Source organism: Aquila chrysaetos, chromosome 20 (assembly GCF_900496995.4).
Source record: "Aquila chrysaetos chrysaetos chromosome 20, bAquChr1.4, whole genome shotgun sequence".
NCBI classification, from domain to species: domain Eukaryota; kingdom Metazoa; phylum Chordata; class Aves; order Accipitriformes; family Accipitridae; genus Aquila; species Aquila chrysaetos.
This window is the reverse complement of record NC_044023.1, coordinates 11113712-11140638: the sequence shown is the minus strand read 5'-3', so window position 1 is coordinate 11140638 and position 26927 is coordinate 11113712. Positions and strand designations below refer to the sequence as shown.

Here is a 26927-nt window from a genome sequence, read left to right as displayed (position 1 = left end):
CCCGGGGGACGGCGGTCCCGGGGGGGGGTCCCCGCCCGTACCGCTCCCTCGGCCGCAGCCCCGCGGGCCCGGAGCGGGTCGCGGGGGGGGCGAAAAGTGGCAGAAGAAGGCCAGAGGAGGGGGGGTGGCGAGCCAAGCCTGCCCGCAGGGAGGGCCAGGCCCGGGCCTGGGCCCAGCCGGGCGGTGCCCACCAGTGCCAGGGCGCAGCCGGGCGGCGCTGCCTGCGGTCGCCTTTATTGAGGAAAGTGCATTAAAACGAAGCCTGAGAAGTGGTACACGGTTTTATCTGTGACGCCAACCCGCTGCCGGGAGCGGGCCCCTCCTTGACCGAGTCTTGGGGCCCCTCTGCCACCCCCCAAACCAGAGGCCGGCCTGGTGGGACAGGCCCGTGCCGGGGCCGAGCGGGGCGGCCAAGCGGGCACGTTGGCGTGACGGCCTGCGGCAGCTCCATCGCAGGGGGAGCTCACGGCCAGGGCAGGGCCGCAGCTCTCGGACTCCGGAGGGGCTGGTGGGGGTACGAGGCCTCCGGGCCCTGGGGTGGGTGAGTTGGTGCCATCAGGGTGGCAAAGCCCTCCTCGCCCACCCGGCTCCTCGGGGAGACGTCTTCCACTTGTGGGACTACATCCTGGTGCTGAGGTCCACCTAAGGGGGACAGACAGGGAAGGGTTGGCTTGGCTGCCTCCCTCCCATCACAGTCACAGGGACGGCGAGGCTGGGTGCTTACCAAGGTCTGGCGCTGCTCCGCACTGATGTGGAGCACAGCGTCGTGCACCGAGGGGAAGAAGCAGTGCTTGGTGATGGCTGAGCTGAAGAAGTTGCCCCGCTCCAGCTGGGCGAGGACGGGCTCTGTGTGGAGGGAGAAACATCCGAAGCTGTAGCACCTGGCTGAGCCCACCATCCCTCACCCGGAGCAGCCTCCTTCCCCCTGCGCTGCGGGGGACACCGGGGCCATCACCAGGGATCCAGCTGCCCCACTGGGGGCTGCAGGGCTCAGACTGGGCCCATGGGACAACCTGCAGCACCTGTCCCCTGGGGAAACCCTGGGGATGATGACACCATGGAGGGAGCTGTGTCCCGAAGGCGTGGGTATGCCTAGCAGGGGCTGATGGCTCTGCAGAGCCTTCTCACCCGGGCAGCCAGCAATGAAGACCTCCGCTTCTATCTCATGGAAATCTCTGAAGATCTGCAAAAGGGAGAAAACATTTTGCCTGGCAAGAGGGACACGCAGCAGCCATCGGGCTACCCTGCAGGGTCCTGGGGACACCCGCGGCGAGGCTGCCGGCCCGCCTGCTCCCCCAGCCCCTTACGTTCTTCAGGATCTTGATGGAGACAGTGTCCACGAAGCTGACGGGGCTGAAGTCCAAGATGACGGCGTGGAAGCTGGGCTGGGGCAGCCCCAGGGTGCGCAAGGTGGGCTTGGGGGGCGTGCTGCCCTCTGCGCTGCTCAGCTCGATCACCGCCACGCCCGGACCATTCTGTCCATCCTCTGTGTCCTGGGGGAGGGAAGGAGACCCAGCCTCACTGCACGGGGACTGGCGGTACCCCTGGCTGGGCAGTGTCCCCTGTTGGGCTCGCCCTGCCCTATCGCACAGTGGGGCTTGGCGAGGCTCTTGGGCTGCGTTAGGGCACAGGCAGTGGGTGTCCCTGGGAGAGGTGACTTGCTCGCACCTTCACCTACTTTGGGCTCTTTCCGGATGCGCCGGGACCCACCCCTCTCCCCAGTGACCCTTTCCAGAGCTGGGCTCATTAGCTGGCACCAGGTCAGCCTTTGCTCTCGCTCCTAGTTCTGAGAAACTGGCCAAACAGCTAATGACTCACTGGCTCCACCACCTAATCATTAACGGCCTGGCTTTCCCTGCCGACCCTGGGTGTGACGCCATGGCCTGGCCCCAGTGCCTCTTCTCACCCAGTGGCCCCAGACTGAACCGGGAACCCCACGGGCCACCAAGCCTGGCAAATGCATGGGTGGGAGGGTCAGGGCCAGGCAGGGAGGCGGTGCAGGGTGGCACCAGAGGGGTCGCCCGTGGCAGGGAAGCACCTTTTTTCTCTTTGCCTTCTCCTTCTCTGCTTTCTTCTGCTGTTTCTTCAGCTTCTTGAGGGCCTTCTTCTTCTTCTCGATCAGGCGGTCCACGTTGATGCCGCTCTGCAAAACAATGCAGCCCCGTGTCCCCAGGTGTCGGCAGGCTGGGGACACCAGGGGGCTGGCAGCTCTCGTACCTTTTTCTTCAGGGCCTCAGCGTACAGCTCCACATTGGCAAAATAGAGGGTGGAGGAGGAGCGAAAGATCTTCACGCCAGGGACCTCCTGTGCCTGGGGGCAGATGGGGAGGGTGCTACCCCAGGAATGGAGTCCCCTGCTCCCCTTCACTCCCTCCCCCAAAATGCCCCCCCGCTGCTCCTTTCCCCAGTGAACAGCCCCTGGGGGTGCTTCGAACTGCCCCCCCATTGCAGGCGGCTCTTCTCCCACCCCCCCTGGTGCTGTTACCATCTGGTATTCAGCCACGTCCCTGTAGACATCGGTGTCGGAGATGCGCCCCAGGATGGAGTAGCGGGGGCTGCAGGGAGCAGAGCAAGGGGCTGAGGTCACCACAGGCTTCCCCTGCCCTCGGGACGCAGCACTGGCCCCAGCCCCAGGGTACTCACAGCTGGGTGCGGAAGATGACGGTGAGCAGCCCGAAGGCCACTGAGGCCCCCAGGCCGATGTCCAAGTTCAGCATGAGGGTGGCCACGAAGGTCACAATCCAGACCATCTGGAAGGGAGACGTGGTTAGCTGCAGCATGACCTCTCTGCCGGCACCTGCAAGCCTCGGGGAGCATGGAGAAACCCTCTCCAGGGACGAGAGCAAAGCCCCAGGGCCGATCAGCACCTTACCAGGTCCACCTGGTTGGACTTCCAGAGCGTGCGGAGGTCACTGAACTGCTTGAACATACCCTTGAGGTTGATGATGATGATGGCAGACAAGATGGCCTAGGAGAGAAGTCCCTGCAGCTATGAGGATGCTGAAGGCAGGTCTGGGGCATGGCCTTTGGCTGTTCCCCTGCCACACCACGTTGCCGTGGGACGGGCACAGGGGTGGGACATGGCACGGAGGCTATGGGACCAGATGTACCTTGGGCAGGTCCCGGAAGAGCTCTCCGATCTTCAGGATGGTCACCAGGATGACCAGGGATGAGATGACACCAGCTACCTGAGGGGAAGGAAAGTGGGAGGTGAGAGGTGAGCCGCCCACTGCTTGCTGTGTTCCTTGCCCCGGGTCCAGCCCCGCGGAGGGAGGCAGCATTGCCCAGACCCACCTGGCTGTTGCCCCCTGTGCTCTCCTGCACCAGGCTCCGCGACATGGAGCAGCTGATGGCGAAACACTGGAAGAAGCCCCCCAGGAAGTTGCAGAGGCCCAGCGCGATCAGCTCCTGCGGGGACAGAGCAGCGGTGTGGGAGCACCATGCCTACCCCTGGCTGCAAGAAGTACAAGCTTGGTTTTCACCCAGGGAAGGGGCCCTGCGCGTCAGAGCATCACCTGGTTGCTGTCCACTTTGTAGCCATGCTTCAGGGCAAAGATCTTACCCAGGGAGATGCAGATGGCGTAGCCCACTACAGCGATGGCGAAGGCGTTGCCCACAACCTGCCCAAAGTAGCTGACGTTAGGGACCACAGGCGGCTTCAACCTACAGCCAAGACAGGGAGATGGGGCTCAAAAGGGGGGTCCCACGGGCAGCGCGGTGCCCCAGCACAGCCACCCTCACCGCCCGGCCGTGCTCACCCGCTGGGGATGTGGCCCACCACAGAGATGCCAAATTTGGCGTTCAGGTTGACGCCATAGGAGATGCCAGTGGAGACAATGATCTGGGGGAGGATGGCTGGAGTGAGGGAGGGCCTTCCTCCACAGGGACTATGGTGGAGGAGGAGGAGGAGGAGGGGACGCATGCCCTGGAGCTGCACTCGCCAAGGCACTCCATCCCACCCTTCTCCACCCTGGAGGGGACAGGGCCACCCATGGCTGCATCCCCACAAGGAGCTGGGGCAGCTCTGGGTACCGTGATAAGCTCGATGGGGATAGGCATGGGCAGCTTGGTGGCGAACTCATGGTTGAACTCTTTCACGGCGAAGATGGCCACCATGGCAATGATGGCTGTCACCAGAGTGCCCACGTTGGTCTGTGGCAGCTTCTGGCAAATCTCAATGAAGGTCTAGAGGACACAGGAGGAGGGAGAGGGCTCAGGAAAGCAGATTCCTCCCTGGCAGGTTTTGGGGGGCCTCCATGTGCCCCACAGATGAGCGCCTGGGGAGTCCTGGGCAGCAGTGAGCCCCCACTCACCATGAACAGCGAGAGCGGCCCTGAGTGCTCGCCCAGGGAGACCCCAAAGACATTCTTGAGCTGGGAGACGAGGACATGCACGGAGGCAGCAGTGGTGTAGCCACGCACCAGCGGGTCCGAGAGGTAGGTCACCACGAAGCCGAACTGCAGCAGGCCCAGGGCCACCTGGAAGGAGAGGCAGCAGAAGTGACCCACAACTTGTGGCCCTGGGGCACCACGGCCCCTCGTTCCCTGCGAGGCTAGGCTGGGGCCCCCTTACCTGGAATATGCCCGTCAGGACAGTGATGGTGGCCACCAGCTCCACCCTGGCAGCATCCCGCCGTGCCTCATTGACTGTCAAGTTGGTGCCATTGACGAACTCCACAAAGTTCTCGCTGGGCAGCAGGGAGTCCGTCACGCTCCCGATCATGACGGAGATGACGGCAAAGGGGCCTGGGGACAGGCAGGGTGTGGGCAGGGAGCCCAAGGTCAGCACCAGGACCTCTCTGAGGTCCACAGGCACCTATCCCCTTGGGCTGGGCTCAAAGCGCACCCACTGTGCTTTGGCTCTGGTTTGGCCAACCACCTTCTTGGTGGGGCAAAGTAAAGGCAAGAAAGGTCCCCCCCAGCCGGTGATGTGGTAACGCTGTGCTGTGGACGAGGGCTCACCCCTCTCATACTCGCTCCCTCCCCACCGTCCCTGTGGGAGCACACGGTCCCTCAGCTCACCCACGGAGTTGTGCCTGGATGTCCCAAAGAAGAAGTAGAGGAAGACGGGGTAGAAGGAGGAGTAGAGACCAGTGACGGGCGGCAGCCCGGCCAGCAGTGCGTAGGCAAGCCCTGGACATGGCAGAGCAGGGAGACATGTCACGGATGGCCGAGCCCTGGCCCCCCCCAACCTGCAGGGAGCCCCCGGCAACCTGGGCATGGCATCACTCACCCTGGGGCAGGTGCATGATGCCCACGCTGAAGCCCGAGACAATATCCCCCAGGAGCCAGTCCTTGACTGGGTAGCGGGGCATCCAGCGCAGGAAGGGCAGGAACCGGAAAAGCAGGGACTTGGCAGTGGAGACCGAGCATCTGGTGGGGAAGGAGCAGGAGCCGGGGCTGAGCACAAGTGCAGGGGCTTGGAGACATCAGTGGGAGTGGATGGGGCTCCGTGGGAAGCAATGGGTCCTGTGGGACACCCAGCTCCATCCACTGGAACCAGGTGTCCCTCCAGGCAGGAGGATAGAGTGGGAATGCGGATGTTTGGGCTTGGGGGACCAGTCCCTGGGTCTACACCGTGTCTACCGCAGGGGCTGGGACAGCCAGAGCCAGGCTCCCCGTCGCAGTGGGGCTGGGGTACACGGTGCCTGGTGGGGTCCAGGCACATGTCCCCGGCCAGTGCGGTCCTACCTGGTCTTGCGGAGACAGCTGCGCAGCGAGGGCTTGGTGGGAGGTTTCCGCTGTGCCAGCTCCTCCAGGTCGGCCTCGCTCAGCACCTCGCGGGGCGCTCGGTGGCTCAGTGCCATCTCCACCGCCATGCCCATCCGGCCCTCCTGCGTTGCCAGCCTGCCGCGGGGACACGACGGACAGCTCAGCCACGTCTCCACGGCTGGGGGCACCTGGCACCCTACTCACCCCGCAGCCCCTCCTGCAGCCCTGCTCGCCCTGCGGAGCCATCCCATCCCGGCCAGGCATGCAGGATCGGCCCTGAGGCCGGGGTGAGCCAAGTTTTGGGAGTCCTGAAGCAGTGGCAGCAGCTCACAACAGAGAGCGTCAGGCAGCCGGCGTGCGGGCAGGGAGGGAGCTGAGGCCTCGGCAATCAGCGCTGCCTGCTCCTGCCCTGCGCCAGCCCCATCTGCCCCACTGGGGTGCACAGGTGGGGGCTGCCAGCAGAGCTGCCCCAGGTGGGATCCCTCTCTGCCTGCCCACGCAGGACCCACCTCGGTGCTAACCACCCTTCTCCTCCACGTACCGCAGCACAGCCAGGGCAGTGGGCCAGCACAGCCGCCGAGCAAAGCCCCAGCCACCCCACAACCCTGTCTGCAGACTTTGTCCCTTTACACATGAGGGGAGTAGGAATGTCAACCTCCACCGAGTGTCACGGGCTCACCATCTCTCCGCCACCGCCCTCCCCAGCCCCTGCACTGCAGAGCAAGGGTGAGCCCGTGGGCATGGAGGAGCGGGGCTGGGCTGGGGTCTTTCCTTTCACAGGGCTGGGACGGTGGGACCAAGGCTTCTCTGTACAGATCCACAGCCTGGCCTTGCTTGGGGCTGGAGCTGAGAGCTGCCGCCGTCCTGCCGGGCTCACCCAGCTGGTGGCCCCGGCTGGTCCCGAGGTGCTCACTTGCAGCCAGACCCGCGAGCCACTCTCAGGGTGCCCGGGGCTGTTCCAGCCCGAGTCCCCACATTTCCCCCAGCCCTCCTACCTGCTGTGCCCAAGTTGGTCAGGTGTCACCAGCCAGGTGCACGCTCTGCTCCCTCCTATTTATTAATACCAACCCGTGATCTTTGAAACACTGCTCCCTGACTCCTGCCCTCCCTCCTGCCCTGCTGAGGAGCTGCCCGCTTCCCAGCCCCACTGCCGCATGGCACCCGCCACGCTCCCCCCGGTGCCCTGTTGTGCTGGATTCCCTGGCTGTGGCAGGCCCAGGGCTGTCACCGCTGTCCCCAGGACCATCCCATCCTGTGGACTGTCCGGGCGAGTCTCAGCTCCTGGCCCGCAGCAGTGTCCAGGGTACCGCCATGGCCCAGCACCCATGCTGCGTGCAGGGCAGGGTTCTAGCCACCGGGCACGTCCTGGTGCCAACCCCCTGCCAAGAGCTGCCAGGCGCTCACCTCCCCGGGACACCTGCTCGGGGGATGCTCGGGGCCCCGCTATCACCTTCCTGTGCCCCCAGGGCTCCCACGGGTGTCCCCTCCCCACTTCATATCCTGGAGCAGGAGCTGTGCCTGGGGCAAGGAGAGTTACCCACAGCCTCCGGCCGTGGCATCTGGGGTATTTTCCACCGCCTCCGGCCCCTGCTTACCTGCTGGAAACGGGTGTGCTGTGCCCTGTGGAATGCCCCACTCTCCCACAGCATGCGCAGACCCAGCCGTTATCTTATTCCAAAGGTCCCCAGCGGGCACCAGAGTTGCGCTGAACCCATCACGCCTTCCTGGGCTCCACCGCGACCTGGGACTGCCATTGGTTTCAGAGCATTTCTGATTCTGAGTCAGGCTTGGCCCAGGCCTATGGGGACATGGCAGTGGAAATCCAGGCACCCGTGGGCTGGGCTGGCTGGTGCCAGGGTGCAGGGTGAAGATAGTGGAGAGGGCAGGGCAGGCGCCAGGGAATCCCAGCTGCCCCGGGTGGTGGGATGGGGCTGGTGAGTGAGTGGCATGAGCGGTGACACCTGAGACCGCGCTCTGCGGGGTCGGAGCGACTCGTTCCCATCACTGCTGGCTGGGTGGGGGGAAACCCGTGGCTACCCTGGCTCTCCCCATGGTTGCCATAAACCGGGTCCCACAGCAGCTACACGCAGATTCCTCGGCTGCCTTTCAGCAGTGGGGCTGAGCCTGCTCCCCTCAGCCTCTCCCGCATCCCCGACCCCCCGCTGTCCCACCCTCGTGCCCATCAGTCCCACCGCGGCCGGGCAGCGGCTCGCCGATGCCGACACAGGCGCCTGCTGCCTCCCCATCGCGTGTCCGCTCACCTGGCACCGAAGCAGAGGCCATCACAGGGCTCCTGCTTGGTAGCAACTGATAGCGCCGGGTGCCATTTACTGCCTCCTTATCGCCGCTCCCTGTCCCCACCCTGCGCCACTGCTTCCTGCGCCCCAGCCTCCAGCCCCCGCACCCCGGGCTGGCCGCTCTGCCTCTGGCCCCCCACCTTGGCTTCCCCAGCTCCCCCCGGCCGCTCTCCCTGGTCCCTCGCCCCCAGGCCAGCCTCGGGAAGGGCTGCGGGACAGGACCGCAGCTCCTGGCATCGCCAACGCGACTCCCCGGGGGCCGCTGTGAGTCCGGTGCTCGGGGGCCGCCCTGGGCTGGGTTAGGGTCAGGCCAGCGCCGAGGACAGAGCCCGTGAGGGACGGAGGGAAGACGACTGATGGCGAGCCTTGCTCAAGGTGCCGTGGATCAATACCGCCCTTTGCTCACCTGCTCTTCCCCCTCCAACAGCAAGAAACGGAGGGACGGAGGGCCCAAGGACCGTGCTCGGTCTCTCCTCACGCTTCCCTCTCCTCTCCCGCAGCCCGGATCGGCCCCGCTGAGATCACGCTGCCTTCGGGCAGTGGATTTCTCCCCTTGTCCTCACCCAGGCTGCTGGGCAGGGGTGGGCCCCGTGGCTAACCACAGCCACCGCAGTGCTGCAGACCTGCCAGCCAGGACCGGGGCCGCTGGGCACCACTGCAGCCAAACCCATCTCTGGGTGAACAGGCTTGGACAGAGCCAAGTTCAAGCAACTGGCAGCACCTGAAGTCCCTGTGACCTGGTCACCTTGCCCCGGGCCACAGCAACTGCCCTTCAGCCCAGGAGCTGGCTGTGAGCTCCTGCCCAAGCCCCCTCCCAGCATTGCCTCCAGCCCAGGCACTGTGCCCATAGCCCCAGCCATGGATCCTGAGCGTAGGGAGAGACGGCAGAGAAGCCAGGACCATTTTATAGACTTTTATTTCCAAATCTGGCGCTTCCATGATACACTTTTACACAGCCGGGGAGGGGGCACGGGCATCTTCCTGCTCCCTGCCCACAGAATTGGGAAATGGAGAGAGGAAAAAAACCAAAACAACCAAACCCCCCAAAGAAACAAACCCAACCTAAACCCAAGGAGGATGCTCCCCAGAGCCCAGGCCACAGCACTACAATCGGGGACCAAGCCACAGACTGACTCCTGCTTCTTGACCAGCCCAGCTCTGTGGCAACAGCCACTGGCTCCGCTGCTCTCTTCTTTTTGGCACTTGTCACTTGCTCTCCGTTTGGCACCAGCACAAAGAGCCCCCGTGCCCAACTTAGCAGAAACATGGGCCCTACAGCGCAGCAGGGACAGGAACCCAGGACTCCAGTGCCACTGCTGTGCAGCCGGAGAAAAACATGTAAACGAGCTTGTTCCCGAAGGCAAAGACGGCAGGCTTTCCCTCTGTCCACTGGTCCCGAACAGCATGTAAACATGTCAGCAGGCCCTTCCCTCCCCATCCTGGGAGAAGGGCGGCAGCGAGCCTGCCTCGTCAGGGCTGTGACAGGGGCAGGCAGCCCCTGCCAGGCCCATGGCACCCCCATCACCCAGTCCTTCTGTTCCCTCCACACTCTCCCCGCTGACTCGGGGACGTAGCCGAGAGGCCTTGGCCTCCCTGGGGGCCTGGAGGACAGTGGCACAAGTCCTCTCCTGTAAACATGTCAGGCTGGGCTGCAGTAAGATGCTACGGCAGCATGGTAGTAAGGCAGTAAGGAGCGTGCTGTCACGCAGCCCCAAGAGCACCACAGGGGCAGCCGAGCAGAGGCACCACGCTCGGCAGGTGAGGAGGAGTGTGCCAGCCCCCAGAGCCGAATGCCCCTGGCCCGAGGCTGGGGTAGGCACAGAGGAGTGTCATCTCACGGCAGCGCCAGTGGGAGCCCGGGGTCAGGCCCCCAGCCAAGCAGAGAAACCATCAGGGTGGCCTGAATTTCCAGAGAGGACAAAGTGCTGTTTATCTCCATCTCCCAAAATCCAGGCCACTCTGAGCTGGGTTCCTCTGCCAGCCAGAGAGCGCAGGGATGTGTGCATATGTATGCAGAGCCCACAGGGAACCAGCTGGATACAACTTTTGTGGGCAATGCTGGACCCCAAGACTGGAGCCGCATCATGTTCCTGCAGATGCCAATCCTCCGCTGGGTGAGCGTTGGCTCTGGGAACAGCCTAGCCTGCTGCAGAGCAGGGCTAGGGTCGTCCAGCTCCTTGCCTGGACCCACAAACCAAGAGAGGTTTGCTCTGTAACACGCAGGTTAAAGAGCGTAACATAGAGTGGGTAAAAACATAGTGCTCATTTGCTGAGCAGAGGAAACCAGCACTTACAGGAGTGGTACCATCCTGGTACAGGACAGGACTGAACAGCAAAGTTTGTTTCCTCCCCCAGCGGATCCCTAGTGCTGAATTTCCTGCCCCACTCACTTGTGGTCTCGCTGGCACACAGCCTCAGCTCACGGACAAGGGGCAGCTCCAAGCGGGCTCCCACGGGAGGGCGGAGGGGGGCCTGGCTGCAGCGCCAGCACGGCTGCAGGGGGCTGAGGGACGCCAGGCAGGAGGATGGCACCGAGACACGTGTGGAGCTGCATGGTGGGAGGGCAAGGGGCAGCGGGACCAGCTGTCCCACAATGGGGATGGGACAAAGTGGTGCTGGCAAAGCCATAAGGGCTGCCTGGCACTGTCTCTCCAGTCCGCTGGGGTTATGGTCCCTGGTACCCCCAGCGAAGCTGGCAAAGGGCTGTTAGTGAAACAAATGCTCCAGGTCCTGGGAACAGACCATCCGTAAAAATAACCATAGAAATTTCTCTTCTCTCTGATTACAAAGATACAAAAAGGTAGAAAACCCTCCCCTGCCGCCACATCCTGGGCTCTGTTTCCATCCCCCTGCCCCTGCCCACCCTCCGCGCACACACACGCACACCCAGCAGACAAACGGCTCGCAGAGGAAGAGCTCAGCCCTGGGGGGTCAGAGACGCCACCCTCGCCCAAGCAGGCTCCTGCTGTACCTGTCACACCGGGCAGGCGATGGGGACCACGGCGGCAGATGAGACCCCGGAGGCTCCCAGCAGTGGGGTGGTGTGGGCTGCCGGCCCCTCAGCCCGGAGGACAGGGGAAGGCAGGGTCGGTTTTGGGCCTCTGACCATCATCAGTTCTGGCCCCTGCCCCCTGGGGACACCAAACCTCAGCTGGCAGCACCTGGCTAGGCAAAGGGCCCTGCTTCTTCTGTCTCTCTTGTGGACAGCTTCGGCCCCTCAGGAATGGCCCTCGTTTCTCGTTATTCTTCTCGGAGGAAAGAAAAACAGCATTAGCCATGGCATCTCCCCTGGGCTCCAGCTGCATCCCCAAGCTATGCCAGATGGAGACAGCGCAGGAACCCACTCCTGTGTCAGGGCAGGAACAATTGTCTCCGAGTCCCTGAGTTCAGGGAAGAAGAAAGGAGAGATGGGATGGAATGGGATGGGAGCAGTGCCAGCAGGGAGCAGACCTGGAGGGGAAGAAATGACAGACTGGGACAGGGACCCTGGGGAGAAATGTGGCTGGGGCAGGCAGGGCTCCTGTAGGACTTGGGCCTCCTCCTCCTCTCCAGCCAGCCTGGCCCTTGCACACATGCACTCGTTGGGACTTACAGCTGGCACTAAGCAAGGGGACCAGCCCTGAGGTCGGCCTGGCTGCACAAAGCATCTTCCCTGAGCCCCCACAGGCCACAGGTGAGGGCCATCACTTCTGGCAGAGCAGGCGGACTCAGATACACTGATGGTTTTGCTTGTGCTGCACTGCAAACACCCAGAGCTGTTGCACCTGCAGGTTCTCCCTGGCCGGTCACTATTCAGGACTGGGAGACACCTGCACTCACCCCAGGGGCTCACCCTTACACAGCCCTCTCCCCCCAAACCCTCTGGGAAGAAGCAAGGCAGGTGAACGATGCATGAGACCAGCTGAACAAGGCCTGGTTGAGGAAGGGACACACTTACTCTGAGTCTGGTGACAGCTCTGAAATGCTGTGGGAGGTGGCGGAGCGAGGTGTCGAGGGGCACATTGCAGAGGGCGTCGAGGAGGTCTGCACGGCAGAGGGGGTGGCGGTGGTCTGGGGGCCTGAAGGCGTGCTGGAAGATTGCACCGAGGACAGGACGGAGGAGTTAAAAGAAGCAAGGATGGAAGAAAGGATATCTAACTGTTCAGTGGAAGGATGCCGGCTGGGAACGGTCTCCAGGTTCTCTCTAGAAGGCTGCCTCCTTGACAGCGGCTCTAGGCTTTCCCTAGACAGCTGCCTCCTAGAGAGACTCCCCAGGTTGTCCTGCGAGGGATGCCTGCTAGGCACTGTGTCCAGAGGCTCTCTGGAATTAGATCTTCTGGACAGAAAGTCCAGCTGCTCCCTTGAAGTTTGTCTAGCTGATGCTAGCTGGTCCCTTGAAGGCTGTCTTCTAGAAAGCAAATCCAATTGTTCTCGAGAAGTATCTCGACTTGGCAGGATGTCTATTCGGTCTCTGGACACTTGCCTACTTGGCAACGTGTTTAGCCATTCTCTAGAGACCTCTCTTACTGGCCCACAGTCTAGCTGCTCTCTTGACCCAAATCTGCAAGGTAAAGTGTCAAGGTGGTCTCTGGAGCCCTGCCTCCGGGGCAGTGTGTTCCCATGATCTCTCTGACTGGGCCTAGCAGCAAGTAGATCCAAGTTTTCCCTAGATCCGTGTCTGCTCGGGATACTTTCCAGGTGTTCAGTAGACCCATGCCTGCTGGGGATAGTGTCCAGCTCCTCCCTGGACCCATGCCGGCTGGACACAGCTTCCAAGCACTCTCCTGAGTTGTGTCTACTCAGCTGCTCCCGGGACATCTGTCTCCTCATCAGCATGTCAAGCTGCTCCCGCGACGAGTACCGGCTGGCTGGCTGTGACAGACTGCCTGCCCCAGAGTAGATCCTGCCGTAGGAGGCAGCGGGGACAGCCCTGTGACCCAGCGTGGAGGTCTTGTACCACGTCAGCTCGTTGGTCATCCTGCCAACGGATGGCAGGCCTTGGAGAGTCGGAGGGTACTGGAGGCGGTTCTTCAAAATCCCTGCACCAGACAGAAAGAGAAATCAAATCTTTGCATAACAGTGAAAAGAGCATGAAAACGGGAGGAGATAAGCCACACCTCCCCAAGGACATGACAAGATGGATTTGATGCTGAGCCTTCAGGGCCACGTGAACCTGAGACAGGCAAGGCAACCCTTGCCCGCTTGCTCCAGGCCGTTACCTTTTCTTTGCCGTTGGGTCTGGGTGAGGGAGTTCTCATCCCCGCTGGTCAAGGCCAGGTCTGGCTGATTATTGTTGGCCGCATCCTTGTTGATGTCGAATCCCAGCTTCCGCTCGGAGCCCCACTTCTGCAGGGAGCAGGGGTGAACCTCGCACTCGCCCAGAGCCGGCCAGTATGACATGAGGTCATTGCCATCCACGTCTGGCGAAAGGACAAAGCAAAACAGGCCCCAGGGAAGAGGGAGAGAATATTTCTGTGAGCAGCAATCAAAGCCATCACAAGACACGGCGTGACCCCCACAGACCTGAGCTCACCCCTTCCCCTGCCAGAGCCCCTGGGACTTGCCTTTGGGAGTGGTGTTGGCAGGGTTAGTGAGGAGGCGTTCGCTGTGTGCCGCCCGCTTGAACTGGCGCTGGAAGCGGCCCCGCAGGCGTACATTCTCCTCGCTCTCCGAGGACGGGATGGAGAGGCTGCGCTCTTCATCTAGAGACAGGTCACTGTCCGAGTCTGAGTCCTGGTCTGTAGGGACACAGTGTGTGTTGGAGAGACATTTGGAATGAAGGTGGGAGAGGCTCCCCGTGGCAGGGCCAGGAAGGCAGAACCACCCCAGGGCTGACCACCCTCGTGAGGACAACAGCCTGCCTTACCCCTGACTGTCTTTCCCTTGGCAGCAGCCTGTGCCTGCTCCCTTGCTTGGCATCTCACTGCACCTCCCCGTAAGCAGCTGCAAATAGCCGTAAGATCCCATTTGCCTCCTCTTTCTCCAGGCTGAGCAAACCCACCTGCCTCAGCCTCTGCTTGCCTGTCCCACACCCCAGCCCCAGCTGCGAGGGTGGACCCCGCCGGTCTCACTCCAGTGAGTCAAAGGCCCGTGCTGCACTGGGGAGCCCGGTGTCCCCAGGGACCCCGCAACAGCCTATGCTCCTCTCTTGCCTCCTCCATTTCTAGCTCCTTGGAGACTGGCTATGCCCTTTGCCATCCATCCGGGAGGAGGCTGTGCTAAGCGACACAGTTGCTCCCTCTCCCTCCTATCCACAGCGTGTTTGGAAGTCACAGCTGAGCACGGGGTGGAGGATGTAACCGTACATCCAGCCAGACCCTGTACTGGGAAGAATTTCCTTAAGCCAAGAGTTAATTTGGGATGCGCAGGGCTCACCCCAAACCCAGGCACAGGGCTGACTGAGCCTTACCTCCCCCAGCATCACGGTGGAACATGGCCACGTCGATGTCTGTGGGGCCAGCATGAGACAGCAGGCTGTGATCTAGGGCCGAGCCCTGACGTGCCGTCACGTTATCTCTGAAAGATAGGAGGTGTGAACAGTTAGAGCGGCACGACAACCTGGCTCTGCCTGGGCACTCCCAGCACCCCGGAGCCCTGCGCTGCTCCCTACCTGAGGTAAGCCCGCTGGCTGGAGTGGGTGCGGGCAGAGCGCACGCTGCTCACCGATGAGATGGTGGAGGCCCCCAGGGTGATGCGGATGAGGCCGCTCTCCTCAAACAGCGCCGTGTTGTTGTAGGCGTTGGGGCCCTGGCACGGCAGGGAGAGAGGGCACATGCCCTGCTAAGAAGGTGCCACAGCAGCCCAGGGGATGGCCTTCCCACCCGCACCTGCCACCCCCCCGGGGAAGCAGGGACGTCCCCGTCAGCTCCTGTCCCAGGCAGGCAGCCTGTCCCCAGATCCCTGGGCTGCTCCTGCTCTCGCCCACCTGTGTGCTCCTTGTGGCCTCCTCGCTCTGCCCCTTCTTGCCAAGGCAGGCCAGCTTCCAGGCCTCCCGTACCTCCTCATTCAGCACGCAGAACAGGACGAGCACAGCCAGGCCCTGTGGGGAGAGATGCAGTGAGAAACAGCCCCTTGCTGCCAACCGACCTGCTCGCCCGCAGCGCCAGTGCCGGGACAGTCCCTGGCTCCTCCAGAGCCCAGTGTGTTGGCCCTGGTGGCCACCAGGATTGGGATGCACCAAAGAGCCCCCCAACACTGGTCGGTGCTAACCCCCATGGTGGCCACGGGTAAGGGAGGAAAGGGTGGGATGTCCTCCTGGCTGGCAGTGGCCAAGCAGCAGCTGGCAGGGTCCCCTGCAGCAACACCAGCCATGGTGGTGGCAGGAGGTCCACAGGGTGCTGCCGTGGGTCATATTTGGGGTGTCCGACACCTCCATTGCAGGCCGCTCTCTTGCTCCGCCCTTTGAGAGCATGGAGGCCCCTTCCCTCCAAAGATGGTCCCTGCTGCTCCATGGACGTCACCTCTGAACCAAGCACCTTGCAGCCACCTCCTGCTCTGTGCCACCACTCACTGTGGCCACAGCAGTGAGGACTGGCAGGAGTCACCTGCTGCTGCAGTGGTGACAGCAGAAGGGATAAGGAGCCCAGTGGGACGCTGGAGGCTCAGTGCAGGACACCCGCTCTCCACAGATGGCTGTGGGGACCACAGGGATGCTCTCCTGGGCTGACCCGTGCCCTCCCCTGGCAGAGGCCGGCCAGTTACCTGGAGGCTGCAGAGGACAGTGTAGAGGTAGTGGAAAGCCAGGACACTGTTGTTGACAGCCAAGAGGCCAAAAAGCCAGGTAGTGCTAATAACTAGAAGCAGAACAAAGGAGCTCCGTAACGTCATGCTGGAGAGAGAGAGAGAGAGAGAGACAGACAGGCACACAGACACACACCGATAGGTTAGTGCGTATTGTTAATCTATAGTCTAGTGCTCACAGACAGAGATCCAGAGGGGAAAGCGCACTCCTGCTCAGCCCTCCCTGCTGCGCCCAGCACTGTGGGCACATCCCTTCACAGCTCCCCCTGACTCTCCCAGGCCTTCCCTTCTGGATCACACATGGCAAACACAGGAGCCCAAATGACACAGGTGATTTGGAGCCACAGAGAGCTGAGCCAAGGTCCAGGGCTGGCCCAGGAGGGAACAGGGAAAGGTCTCAGAAGGAGCATGTAGGAAAGGAAGGAGGTGCTGAGAGTCAACAAGGGCAGAGTGTTGAATCCAGGCAGACAAAATGGGTGGCTGTGAGGGCAGGTGGTGAAGGGAGACAGGCTGGCAGGACAGTGTGGAGATGGGGATGTAGGAACAAGAGGAAAGGACAAAGTTTAGGAAGGGTTAATGTGGCTGGCAGGTGTGGGAGAGGAGAGTGGCTGCAAGGCTGACACTGATGCACAGAGAGGCACTCTGCGATGGTGGAAGAGGGAGGATGGTCACTGAAAATGCTAAAAACCATGAGCCACAGGAGCTCTGCTGGGAGTTTGGCCACTAATACTCACAGAACCGATTTCTTCTTGGTCTCCTTTTGGCCTGGGGAACAGGACATCTTGGCCACAAGCAGGAACATGACCCCATTCATCTGAAAGCGTTGGCACTGATTAGAAGCTGCGCCAAGGGCTGGTTCTGACCCGACATCCCCAGCACAGAGTGTGGGCAGACTCCAGGTCCGCCAGGCCCATGTGAACATCCCCTCCTTTCCCCTTTATGCCTGAGCCATGGCCTCCCCCAGGTTTGGCTGGAGCGATGAGGGACAGAGAGAGGGCCTCTAACTGAGGAAGGAGAGTACAGAGAATGGGGCAGGCAGTGGGCAGCTAAGGAAGGGGCAAGTGCCCATGGTGCAGAGAAGGGAGGCAGGAGAGGGCTGTGGGTGAAACAGGACAGGGTTTTACCACAATGACGACAGTAATGGGGCCTGCAAAGCTCCAGACCAGCTTATCATGAATGGAAATCCAGCAGAAGTCAGGGTTCCCGTAGCCCTCAGGATCCAGGCCAACAGCCAGCCCTATAGGAGGAGGGGAGAGGTCAGGTCCAGACCCAGCAGCCTTGGACTCATCCAAGCCATATCGATCCCATCCCAGCACTGAAGGCCATGAAGGGGCTCTCTCCCCGCCACAGGTGAAAGAACCAGGACTGCGAGCCCCAGCACCAGGGCCTTTATTTCGTTTTCTCCAGGCGTGCCTGACACAGCCCAGCCCAGCCAGCATTCACTGCCAGCAACAGGTCACCCAAGCATGCAGGCTTGGGAAACCACGAGACCTTAACCACAAGCCCTGGGACAACATGAGTCCTGTGCCCATCAAACAAGCCATGGGGAGATGCGCTGAGGAATTAATTCTCCCTAGGAGGCAAAACAACAGCCCTTGATACGTGGTCCCCAGCTGACCACCACAGCACTGCTTGCTGCCAGCACTGCTGGCCATGGCAGGCCCACCCTTAGCTCTCCCCACTGGGTACGTGAGCCGGGCAACACCAGGGGATCAGGAGGCTGCTGAGAACGGGTGCTTTTGGCATGGCTGTAGGACAAGCAGCTCCTACCGGTGATGATGGCGGGCACTCCCCAACCGATGGCATAGTAGAAACGCATGGCTCCAAAGTTGACATTGCGGGCTTCGGTCTGCATGCGGTAGATGTGGAGGCCCTGGACGAAGAGCCAGGCGAAGGTGGAGAGGAAGAAGCAGTGGAGGAGGATGGCAATCACAGTGCAAAGAAACTGGGGAGACAAAAGCCACTCAGAGATGGTCCCACTGTGCCAACGCTAATTGCATCATCCATGCCTCACCCCCACCCCCATGGGCGTGCTTGTTTAAGCCCACAGACCTGGTTCTCAGTGCGGTTGATGCCCAGGAGAAAGAGCAGCTCAGAGAAGAAGAGGGTGACTGATATGTTGGAGTGGATGCCACGTGTGTTGGACTTGAGGCCTTTGAGGCAGGTCAGGAAGGAGAAGGTCAGCAGCAGAGCCACCAAGGAGAGAGACACCAAGGAATAGGTGACAATGGCCAATGTCTCCAGGTCACCTTCCAGTTGCTGCAGCAGCAGAGAACAAAAGGCAAATGGCAGTGTTAGGGGGAGACACAGGAAGCCTACTGAGCTCTCAATCTCTACTCGTGTCCCACAGGGAATTTTCTGCCGGTCCCTCCTTATTCTGGGACCCAGTGGCTAATAGCCCCCACCACCGCCGCCCATAGCCATGCAGGCTGAGGTTACCTCTCGGTGCGAGCTGTCCATCAGAACCCCAAAGGTGCCAAACTGGGAGCACTGGCAGTGGACATGTGTGGTGTTTCGGTACACAAGCTCGCAGTCCCTGGCTGTCCAGAAGCCAGAGGGGTTGGTCCTGCAGCCACCAAAAAGCAGAGTGCACTTAGGAGAGAAGACAGATGAGTGTGGTGTGCGGGGAAGGAACTGCAGAGTAGAGGGGTGATTGGCAAGGCTTTTCTACCAGCAGATACAACTGCACTCCTACAGCTGAAGTACTGGAGCCAAAGCCCTGCAGGGACCCTGCTGTGCCCTCCCAGCAGGAATGAACCCCCTGGGAGAGGGCAGAAACCCCCACATCCCAGTGCTGCCCAGGTACGCAGCCTATCATGGCCAGGGAAACTTGGGGAATAAGGAGGTGCCTGGGGAAAGCAGCTCAAAGAGGGTGGCCCAGCCGTGCTCGACTCACGGGTTGGAGTGGTTCCACTGGACGCAGAGAGGTTTGCTCCTGTTGGCTGTCTCCAGCAGGTGAAATTCCAGCACGAGAGGGGTGTCCAGGGGCCCCCGCAGGAAGGTGTGGTTGCTGAACACAGACACACTCACGATGGGGGAGTTCATCACAGGATTCTTGGGGAGCCTGCAAGGAGCAATGGAGCTCTACCATCACTGTGCCTGGCAGCTGCAACCCTCCGGGGACTTCCTGGATGCCCTGCGCTGGATGCCCTGACATCTCAGAAGGAACAGCTCTGCCCAGCCCACACCAAAGGGCTGGGAAACGTGGGGCTGAGCAACAGCAAGGTGGGGAACAGGCAGAGCAGTGCAGGACCGTCTGGGAACCAAACCCAAGCCACTGCAGACTCAGCAACTGCTGGAGGGAGCAAAACAGAGTCCAGCCACTCCACTGGTGCTTGTGGAGGGCAACGGGGAGCAGGGCATACCTGACACTGCGGCGATCCACCTGGTAGCGTGCAGGCAGCAGCCCCCCCAGGGTGCGGTACATGATGAGGATGATCACAGTGAGAGCGGGCTCAGGCTCCGGCAGCGCCTGCCTTGGGGAGGAGTTCTCCACAGTGTAGTTCCCTTCGCCCCCAGCCAGCGTGGGCACTGCTGTGGGGGCAGCTGAGGCACACAAGGGGTTGGTGAGAACAGACACACACATGCTGCTCTGAAGGCAACTTGTGAGGTCATCAGGAGCCTCTGGGATGTGGTGAAGTCAGAGGCTCTGGGCTCTCAGGGGTGACTTGCAGACCTCTAACAGAGCCAGGTCTCAGCAGGGGTACATGCAGACTAGATGACCTTTAAAGGTCCCTTCCATCCCAAACCGTTCTGTGATTCTACAGCTTCCCGGCCAGCCAGGCCCACCCACACTGTTCCTTGAGCGATGCTCACATGCTCACCTTCAGCTTTCGGGGGGCTCAGCACTGACAGCGGCAGCACAACGTGGGTGTGGGGGTCCCAGGCGGGCTGGCCCCGGAAGAGGCTGCTGTGGTAGCGAGGGTAGCGCCGGCGGATATGGGAGTGGTTCTCCATGCGATCGATGCTCAGCACTGTGGAGGAGCAACGGAGTGAAAGTCAGTTCTAGGATGGCCACCCGGAGAGCAACCATGCTCCAGGGCACCCCAGATTTGAAGTCACTGGCAAAGGGACTGTACAAGCCACAGGCTGGGTTGTGGATATGTCCCGTGTTTGGGCATTACAAGAAATCCCAGCACCCACAGTGCTCTTTCCGAGCCCAGATCCTTGCTCTGCCAGACTACTTCTGCCACTGAGGCCAGCAGCTTTTTCACTAGAGACTAGGAGGTAACTGGGAGCCAGCAGCACACTCCTGGCTCTGCTGGCTCTTGGTGGTCTGTCAGCTACTCCAGACAGGGATGGGACCAGGATGTCTCTCACAAACACCTCCCCATGTTTGAGAGCCACCAAGGAGGTTATCAGCACCCTTGCTGAGGTGAAGTAAGATGAGGAGAAGGGGACTGGGTGTGATGGAGGAGTGGCTCTGCATCAGTCTAGCCAGACCCCATCACCAGCCAGATCCTACTCACTGATGTTGGGGGTGACGACGCCGACAGGGTTGAGGTAGGTGAGTTTCATGTTGCTGGCCAGCGTGCCTGAGTAGTCCCGCAGCTGCTCCATGAGGCTGGCACTGCCGTGCTCACTGTGTGGCAGCATGGCCCAGTGCTCCCGGTTCTCGGGTGCCAGCACGGAGCTGCCTGCACGCAGCAGGTTCTGCATGGGAGAGACATGGGGGCAGCGGGTGAGGGAAGCACTGCCTTTGGGCCCTGTCCTGACCATCTCCAGGCTGCAGCACTGTGCTCTCTGCCCAGCTTGCTGCACAAGGGCTCAGGGAAGAGGGGTACTTTCTGCTGCGCTGGGCCCCCACCCTCAATGCTCATTACCCAGTGTCCTACAGAGATATCTTCCTTGCACCCCTGCCATGAGGGACTTGCAGGCAGCTGAGCAAACCCAGCTCTCTGCCTCGCCTCATCCACGCTGTGCTCCAGCCCCGACCACGCAGGTGGCCTCCACAGGTCTCGCTCCTGTGGGTCAATGTCTGAGTGGCACTGGGGAGTCCCATGCTCCTGACATGGTCTCACAACACCCTCGATCCCCTCAGGCTTGGGGTGGCTGATAAAGAGAAGCAGCATCAAAAGCCACTCTGATCTGGGGGAAGGACTCACCTCATTGAAGTGGGCATCCTGCGTGGCTGTCAGTCCAAAGCCACGCTGCCGGCTCTCAAAGGCCATGAGGCGGGACAGCAGGCGGAAAGTGATGTGCACGTCGTTGCCAAAGTAGTGGTCCATGTGGTCTGTCACGGCCCGGAGCCGGTGGGCCAGCTTCTTGGCTTCAATTGTGTTGAGCTCAGTCTCGTTCCTCTCCAAGCCCTCCAGCTGCCAGTAGGGAGAAAGGAAGGGATTGAACAATTAAGCAGGTTCCTCACTGGGAAACTGGGATGCTGCAGGCCCCGCTGGACCAAAAGATTATTTTTGAAACCATGGCACAAGCCACGGACACTCACAGTGGTGGTCACTAGAACAGGGAGCATCTCTGACAACCAGCCTCCAGCAACGCACCAGGGGTTGCACTGGCCCAGCTAACCCAGTGTTGTACACAACAAAGGCCAAGGAGATGAAAGGACAGGGCAAACATCTAGCGATACTTCCCTGGAAACTCTCCTGGCTTCAGTTACAATTCAGCCTAGATGCAAGTGTTTAATAAACTTGCTTGGATATTTCAAAGGGATTTGTCACTGACAGAGTCTGAGGGCTACAGATGTCCCACAGAGCAGACATCCCACCAGCTTCAAACAATTCAGCTCTGCTCAGGGTTATTTGTTTTCCTCAAATACTGGGGCAGGACACAGGTCACTTCTGATGGGGTCACTCAAAAGATTCAACTAAACCAAAGAGAACTGCAGCTCAGACCAGTGCTCCCACAGGATGGGTTTGGGGACAGGAGATGAGAAGAGAAAGGTGCCGAGCACTGTGGCAAAGCCTTCCCATACTCTAGGTGCTCAATGAGAGCTGAGCTTTTTGAAACCTGACTGTGAGCCCTTGTTTGTATGGCTCCTGCCCTGTCAGGGCTGCAGAGCTGAGAGGGGATTACCAGCATGGAGAGCTCCTTGAAGGCAGGCGAAGTGCAGTTGAAAAGATCTGGCTCCAGCCAGCCCTTCTCCTCATCACAGTGTCTGATGGCTGCACCTAAAACCAGGAGGAAGGGCATGTCTGAAATTCAGCAAGGGATACATGGCTCCCCTGCTGCATCCCCCCAGCAGGGACTCTCTGTACCAGTTAATCCCGAAGAGCAGCACCAGCAAGCGATGGGGAGGGCCTGTAACACCCCAGGGCCGTCCTCCTGCTTTGCACCAGTGCAACCCATTCCACCCTTGGTCTGCATCACCTCAGCAAGCTGCTGCCATCCCCTCCCTCCAGGAGCTGGGTTCCTCTGTGTGCTTCTGGGCTGCATCACACCAGGTGCCATCACACAGAATTGCAAAGAGGAATAAGTGACTTGGCAGGGCTCAGGCTGGAGAAGCCTCCGGTTGCTGGTGGGGACATGTCTGTGTCCTTAGGGCACATCTGACCCCAAACTACTGAAGCCCATGCAGCTCTAGGCATCCCCTGGCTGACAGCCTGCAATGCCTGCTAAGGTCCTGCCTCTCTCTACAGGGCAAAGTCACGCCAGGAGGACAACACCCCTGCTTTGGGGCTGGCAAACCCGCCCCAGAGACGAGCCCCTGCAGTTGAGTGGGATGGAGGAGTGGGATGGGGGATCCCCCATCCAGCAGTGTGGGTTCAATACCCAGCGCAAGACCCCGGTCCCTGGCTGAGGTGCAAGCACTACTGCACAGCAATGGAGATACCAGCAATGAATGGGATCAGCCGTTAACCACCACCAAAAGCGCTGCTGAAGCCAACACGGACAGCAGTGTCCTGGGCTGGGAGTGTCACCACACACACTTTGAGCAAGAGGAACCCGGACAATCCCAGTATAGCCGGCAGGACTGTGGACCAGGCCCTCCCGGGGAGGGCACCAGGACACAGGAGCCTACCCAGGTGCCCATGGCTGGGAGAGGGCAGCAGCATGGCCAGAGCGCAGAGAGGGAGCCTGAAGCCGACTCCAGTTGCTGCTCAGAAAAGCCCCAGTGACTATCGTGTCCCCTCCCACCATCTCCAGCTCCTAGCTGTCCTCTGCAACCACCTTTCCCCCAGCTGCAGAAGCACAGGAACCAGTGCCATTGCAGCTGGTAGCAGGGAGAACAAAGAAACCTCCACACTGCTGGCCCTCCCCCAGCAGAGAACAGGGATCAGCTCAGCTGCAGATCTGGGCAGGATCCGGCCGCCAGGTCCCTCTGCCCCCCCTGCCAGCCAGGCAGAGGGAACAGGACCTTGTGCTGTGCATGCCCATCAGTTCCTGCCCCCATCCTACCCCCCCCCCCCCCCCCCTCAAACAGCTCCCCCTTTCCTCCACCCCACGGCCATTCCTCCATGGCCTTCCTGGCCTCACCACCCATTGCTCTTCACCAGCTCCTTCCCCTCCCAGCCTAAGCAAGCAGGTACCAGCCCGGGAGAGCCAGCATCCATCCCAGCCGGGGAGCAGAGAGCGGACCGGCCCAGAGCCAACGCTGCAGGCTCAGGACAGCGGGTGGCAGGGGCTGCATGCGGCTGCAGCCAAGTCTGTGCTGGTTAGTGTGCTGGGAGCAGGGAAGAGCATGTAGGAGCGGTGAGGCCAGGCAAAGCGTTGGGAAGACACTCGGCAGCTCCAGAAGCAGCGGGGAAAGCGCAGGGGTGTGCAGGGTGCCAGGCAGGAAGCAGGGAGGGAAAGCCGCGGGGCGCAGCCCTTACAGCACAGGGGGAAGGAGATGGGAACAACCTTACCTGCACCCCTCAAGCCTGAGCACGGAGGGCGAAAGAACCGGGGAGAGAAGCGACAACAGTTAGGAGCCGAACCTGCCTCCTCCTGGGGCGAACGGCTGGAGAAGGACAGGGTTTGTATTGTCCCCTGGGGCTTGCGCTGCCCTACAGTCCCAGACACCCTGCTCACTCCTTTGCCATCACCCAGGACAGCCTCCTCCAGCTCGGGACGTTGACTCCTACCCGAGACACTCACCTAATGGCACGCTGTGCCCTGCTCCCCTCACAGTGCACACCGAGGACGGGGCCGGCAGAGACACAGCAAGGCGCTGCAGGCACTGAGCTGCCGTGCCAAGCCTAACCCCAGCCTCAAGCCCGCTGAAACCAAAAAGCAGCGGGGAGAAGGTGGGGAATGAGGCCGAGGGATCAGCACAGTCCCAGGGCTGGGTGATGGGCCTAGACCCCACAGCCTGTTCGCAGCCCCGTGGCCAGCCCCCTCTACTCTCCCCCAGGCTATGGCATTTTCTCCTTCAACTTCCTTCTCCCAGCCCTCAAGCCCAGCTAAATGGGACTGGGACAGCACAAGAACAGAGTGATATTGCTGAGGCTGCTACAGCCCCTGGGAGGACAGCCAGGCTGCCCCCTCCCCTCCCCATCATATCCCCCACTCACCCAAAGAGCCTTTGGGACACAGCACTGCAGCTGAGAAGCCAAACTTGGTCTGGGGCCACCACACACCCGCCTTCAGGCTTTTGGGGCAGCCGTCGTAGAGCACTGTGGAGACACACACCCCAAGGGGCCGGTCACAGGGGGAGGCCACTGACGCCAAGCCCCATGGCACCAGCTCCCCACCGTGCCCACACTCACCCTCGCAGCCACTGGGCGTCACCTCGGCAAAAGGGCTGTCGCAGCTATTGCACTGGCGCCCGATGACCCCGGGCCGACAGTGGCACCGGCCCGTCTCCTTGTCGCAGGAGCGTGAGGTGGAGCCCACGGGGTAGCAGTCGCAAGGCAGGCAGGTGTCGCTGCCTTTGGGGTGGTAGTGGAAGTCCTGGGGGGAGACAGGGACAGCTATCAGACAGTCCATCGGGACAGCAGCTGAGGCCGGCACCTGGGGAACCACTGGAGCCAGGGCAGAGAAGGGCCAGGCTCTCCTGATTTTGCAAGCACCCCCACTGCCCCCATCGTCACTGTGCTGGGGCAGGAGGGCCGCACAGAAGAGCTGAGTGGGGATCCAGCCCAGAAGCGGGCACACAAAGGCAGGCCTGGGCAGCTGCCAGGCCTTTGGAGGGGACAAGGAACAGCACCAAGGATGAGCAGGGCTCCAGGCAAGCCATGGGCCACATCCCCATGGGCACAGCTGCCCCTCACCTTGCAGTGGCACTGCCCGTTGGTTTTATTGCAGTCGGGGTCAAAGCCCTTGTTCACATCACAGTTACAGGGCCCGCAGGTGGGGTTCCCCCACCAGCCCTTCGGACACTGCTGGTCCATCCTAGGGAGAGAAATACCTTTGCTGTTACAACAACCAAATCCCCCAGGCCTTCTCTTCCCACCAGCCCAGCTGTTCGGCAGCTCCAAGGAGCTGGGTGGCACTGAGAGGTCCCTGGTCACGTAGCCAAGATGAGAGGGCAGCACAGAGCCAGGCACAGAGGCCATGGCCCTGCCCTGTGCCCCGCATCTCACCTGTGCTCACAGTACTGCCCAAAAAAGTTCCCTCCGCACTCGCACACGTAGCCCAGGGGTGAGCCTGGCTTGCGGCGACACACCGACTTGTTCTTGCAGGGGTTGAGGTGACACACATCCACGCAGTCCCCTCCGTAGTACCCTGAGGTGTGGACAGAGAGCACCATGTAAAGCAAGCACCTTCCCCTTGAGAGGTGCCAGAGCACCAAGGAGTGGATTCAGGGGGCTCAGGAGGGATTCTGAAGAATTAACGCGTGTCTGACAGGGATGTGACTTGCCCAAGGGACGGACAGGAGAGCAGTCACAGGCCAGGAAGGAGCCACACGGGGAGAGGAGAAGACAGACACACACGGAGAGCAAAAGGGTGGCAGGGCGCTGCAGGCCCTACCTGGCTGGCAGACGCAGGAGTAGCTCTGCCACTCATCCTTGCAGACGCTGTTGGCCGGGCAAGGGCTGGAGTCACAGGGGCTTGGCACGCTGCAGCCAGCCTCCACCCGCAGGGCATGGCTGGGCTTGGGCAGCACGGTCCCAGTGATGCTGTCACCCAGTCGCACACCCTGCAATGCAGGCAACAAATTCACGGGGAAGCTAGGACAGGCACATGAGGCTCCAGTCCTCCTGCCCTCCACAAATCCCCAGGGGCAGCCACCCGCTGTCATCCCTGCTGTGTTGATTTATGGCTGCCCTGCAGCACTTCAGAGCCTTGAATGCTCAGAGGGAGTGTCACCACCAGGAGGGACGCTGGCAGCAGCTGCCAGGCCTGTGTTTCCACCCCTCCATGTAACAGACCCGCTGGAAAGGGAAGGCTCAGAGCAATGGACTCACCTGTATGCAGCCCCTCAGCCCGTTCTGCACCTCGCCAGAGCCCAGGACTCCCCCCACGTGCAGGTGTTTCACCTTCAGGCCATGCAGTTCATTTCCGACAACCACCGTATCCTGCAGAAGGAAAGGGAGTAACATGGGGCAACTGGCATCAGCCCTGCCCCAGTCCTCTCTGAGGGTGCAGGGGCCCAGCCTGGCCCGTGTATGCCAAGCATCCCCCACAGTTCCCATCCTGGTACTGGGATCTCAAGCAGCACCTACCTGGTAGAGCCCGAAGTCCAGGGTGAGGGTGATGACGTAGCGCGAGTCTCGCCCGCTGTGGACATCCCGCAGCTCCAGCTGGAGGTCGTGCCATCTCCCATCGCTGAGCCGCAGCTGGTCCAGGAGGAGGCTGGTGCTGCGCCCGGACCCCCGGCTTACCATGAAGGAGAGCAGGCCCCCAGCCAGCTGCAGAGAGGGAACCAGCAATGGCAGCAGTGAGCAAAGGCCTCAGCAACTCTGGCTGCCTCCAGCCTACCCTCCCTCTGAGGATGGGGAGGGAAACCCAGCCCTTCTAAACACCTCTTCCAGCAACCACCCTCTGCCTGGGCTGGCGTCAACATGGAGGGCAGGGTCCTCCTGATCTCCCGGGGCGGATGGCAGTAGAGGCTGGGGCACAGTGCTGCAGCTGAGGCTGTGGCCCTACCTGGCAGAGCAGGGTGGTGTACTGGCCGGCATGGGCCTGCAGAAGCACCCCGTCTGGCTGGCGTGTCCGAAACGCCAGACCCAGGTACCACGGCACTGAGATCTTCACATCTGTCTTGAAGTCCCAGGTCAGGACACTGTTGCCCTGGAAATAGTGGGCATGGTGCATGGCTGGAAAGGAAAGTGGACGTGAGGAGAAGGGATGGGCACTACACAGGGAGCACTGGATGCAGG

The 26927-nt window shown here is 61.4% G+C and overlaps 2 protein-coding genes across 6 annotated transcripts in view; both read right to left on the bottom strand.

Moving 5' to 3' along the window:
* Positions 1 to 162: 162 nt before the first annotated feature.
* On the bottom strand, positions 163 to 5830 carry SLC26A6 (solute carrier family 26 member 6). Its single transcript, XM_029995902.2, has 19 exons — positions 5690 to 5830; positions 5232 to 5371; positions 5021 to 5131; positions 4572 to 4744; positions 4313 to 4477; positions 4032 to 4184; positions 3758 to 3840; positions 3515 to 3662; positions 3294 to 3407; positions 3110 to 3187; positions 2872 to 2967; positions 2643 to 2749; positions 2485 to 2554; positions 2218 to 2310; positions 2039 to 2143; positions 1308 to 1493; positions 1129 to 1183; positions 725 to 846; positions 163 to 642 (listed from the first exon to the last, which is right to left on the bottom strand). The coding sequence occupies exons 1-19, from the start codon at positions 5821 to 5823 to the stop codon at positions 619 to 621; spliced, it is 2157 nt and encodes a 718-aa protein (XP_029851762.2). The 5' UTR covers positions 5824 to 5830; the 3' UTR covers positions 163 to 618.
* A 3076-nt stretch (positions 5831 to 8906) lies between these two features.
* CELSR3 (cadherin EGF LAG seven-pass G-type receptor 3) overlaps positions 8907 to 26927 on the bottom strand; it is a 34961-nt gene continuing 16940 nt past the window's right edge. Inside the window, exons 9-36 of one of the 5 annotated variants that reach the window (XM_041118768.1) lie at positions 26695 to 26864; positions 26271 to 26456; positions 26013 to 26123; positions 25576 to 25744; positions 25188 to 25329; positions 24876 to 24996; positions 24372 to 24555; positions 24177 to 24278; positions 23529 to 23543; positions 21757 to 21851; positions 20832 to 21041; positions 20196 to 20379; positions 19551 to 19700; positions 19092 to 19272; positions 18623 to 18790; positions 18166 to 18292; positions 17779 to 17985; positions 17497 to 17671; positions 16851 to 16963; positions 16461 to 16540; positions 15688 to 15814; positions 14912 to 15025; positions 14597 to 14733; positions 14396 to 14502; positions 13551 to 13724; positions 13206 to 13406; positions 11945 to 13025; positions 8907 to 11255 (exon numbers count right to left, since the gene is read on the bottom strand). In XM_041118768.1, the coding sequence (XP_040974702.1) occupies positions 11225 to 11255; positions 11945 to 13025; positions 13206 to 13406; positions 13551 to 13724; positions 14396 to 14502; positions 14597 to 14733; positions 14912 to 15025; positions 15688 to 15814; positions 16461 to 16540; positions 16851 to 16963; positions 17497 to 17671; positions 17779 to 17985; positions 18166 to 18292; positions 18623 to 18790; positions 19092 to 19272; positions 19551 to 19700; positions 20196 to 20379; positions 20832 to 21041; positions 21757 to 21851; positions 23529 to 23543; positions 24177 to 24278; positions 24372 to 24555; positions 24876 to 24996; positions 25188 to 25329; positions 25576 to 25744; positions 26013 to 26123; positions 26271 to 26456; positions 26695 to 26864 (4862 nt within the window). In that variant the 3' untranslated portion in view covers positions 8907 to 11224. Of the gene's footprint in view, positions 11256 to 11944; positions 13026 to 13205; positions 13407 to 13550; positions 13725 to 14395; positions 14503 to 14596; positions 14734 to 14911; positions 15026 to 15687; positions 15815 to 16460; positions 16541 to 16850; positions 16964 to 17496; positions 17672 to 17778; positions 17986 to 18165; positions 18293 to 18622; positions 18791 to 19091; positions 19273 to 19550; positions 19701 to 20195; positions 20380 to 20831; positions 21042 to 21756; positions 21852 to 23528; positions 23544 to 24176; positions 24279 to 24371; positions 24556 to 24875; positions 24997 to 25187; positions 25330 to 25575; positions 25745 to 26012; positions 26124 to 26270; positions 26457 to 26694; positions 26865 to 26927 lie in introns of those variants that run through there. The other 4 variants (XM_041118769.1, XM_029995901.2, XR_005930968.1 and 1 more) reach the window with 4 other exon arrangements.

Bases quoted from the DNA above. Each gene is read 5' to 3' on its own strand.
- SLC26A6 (XM_029995902.2), bottom strand. From the start codon at position 5,823: ATGGGCATGGCGGTGGAGATGGCACTGAGCCACCGAGCGCCCCGCGAG. The intron at 2,311-2,484 runs GTAACAGCACCA...ATCTGCCCCCAG, and splicing joins ACGTGGCTGAATACCAGATG to GCACAGGAGGTCCCTGGCGT. The intron at 2,144-2,217 runs GTACGAGAGCTG...ATTGTTTTGCAG, and splicing joins CTGAGGCCCTGAAGAAAAAG to AGCGGCATCAACGTGGACCG.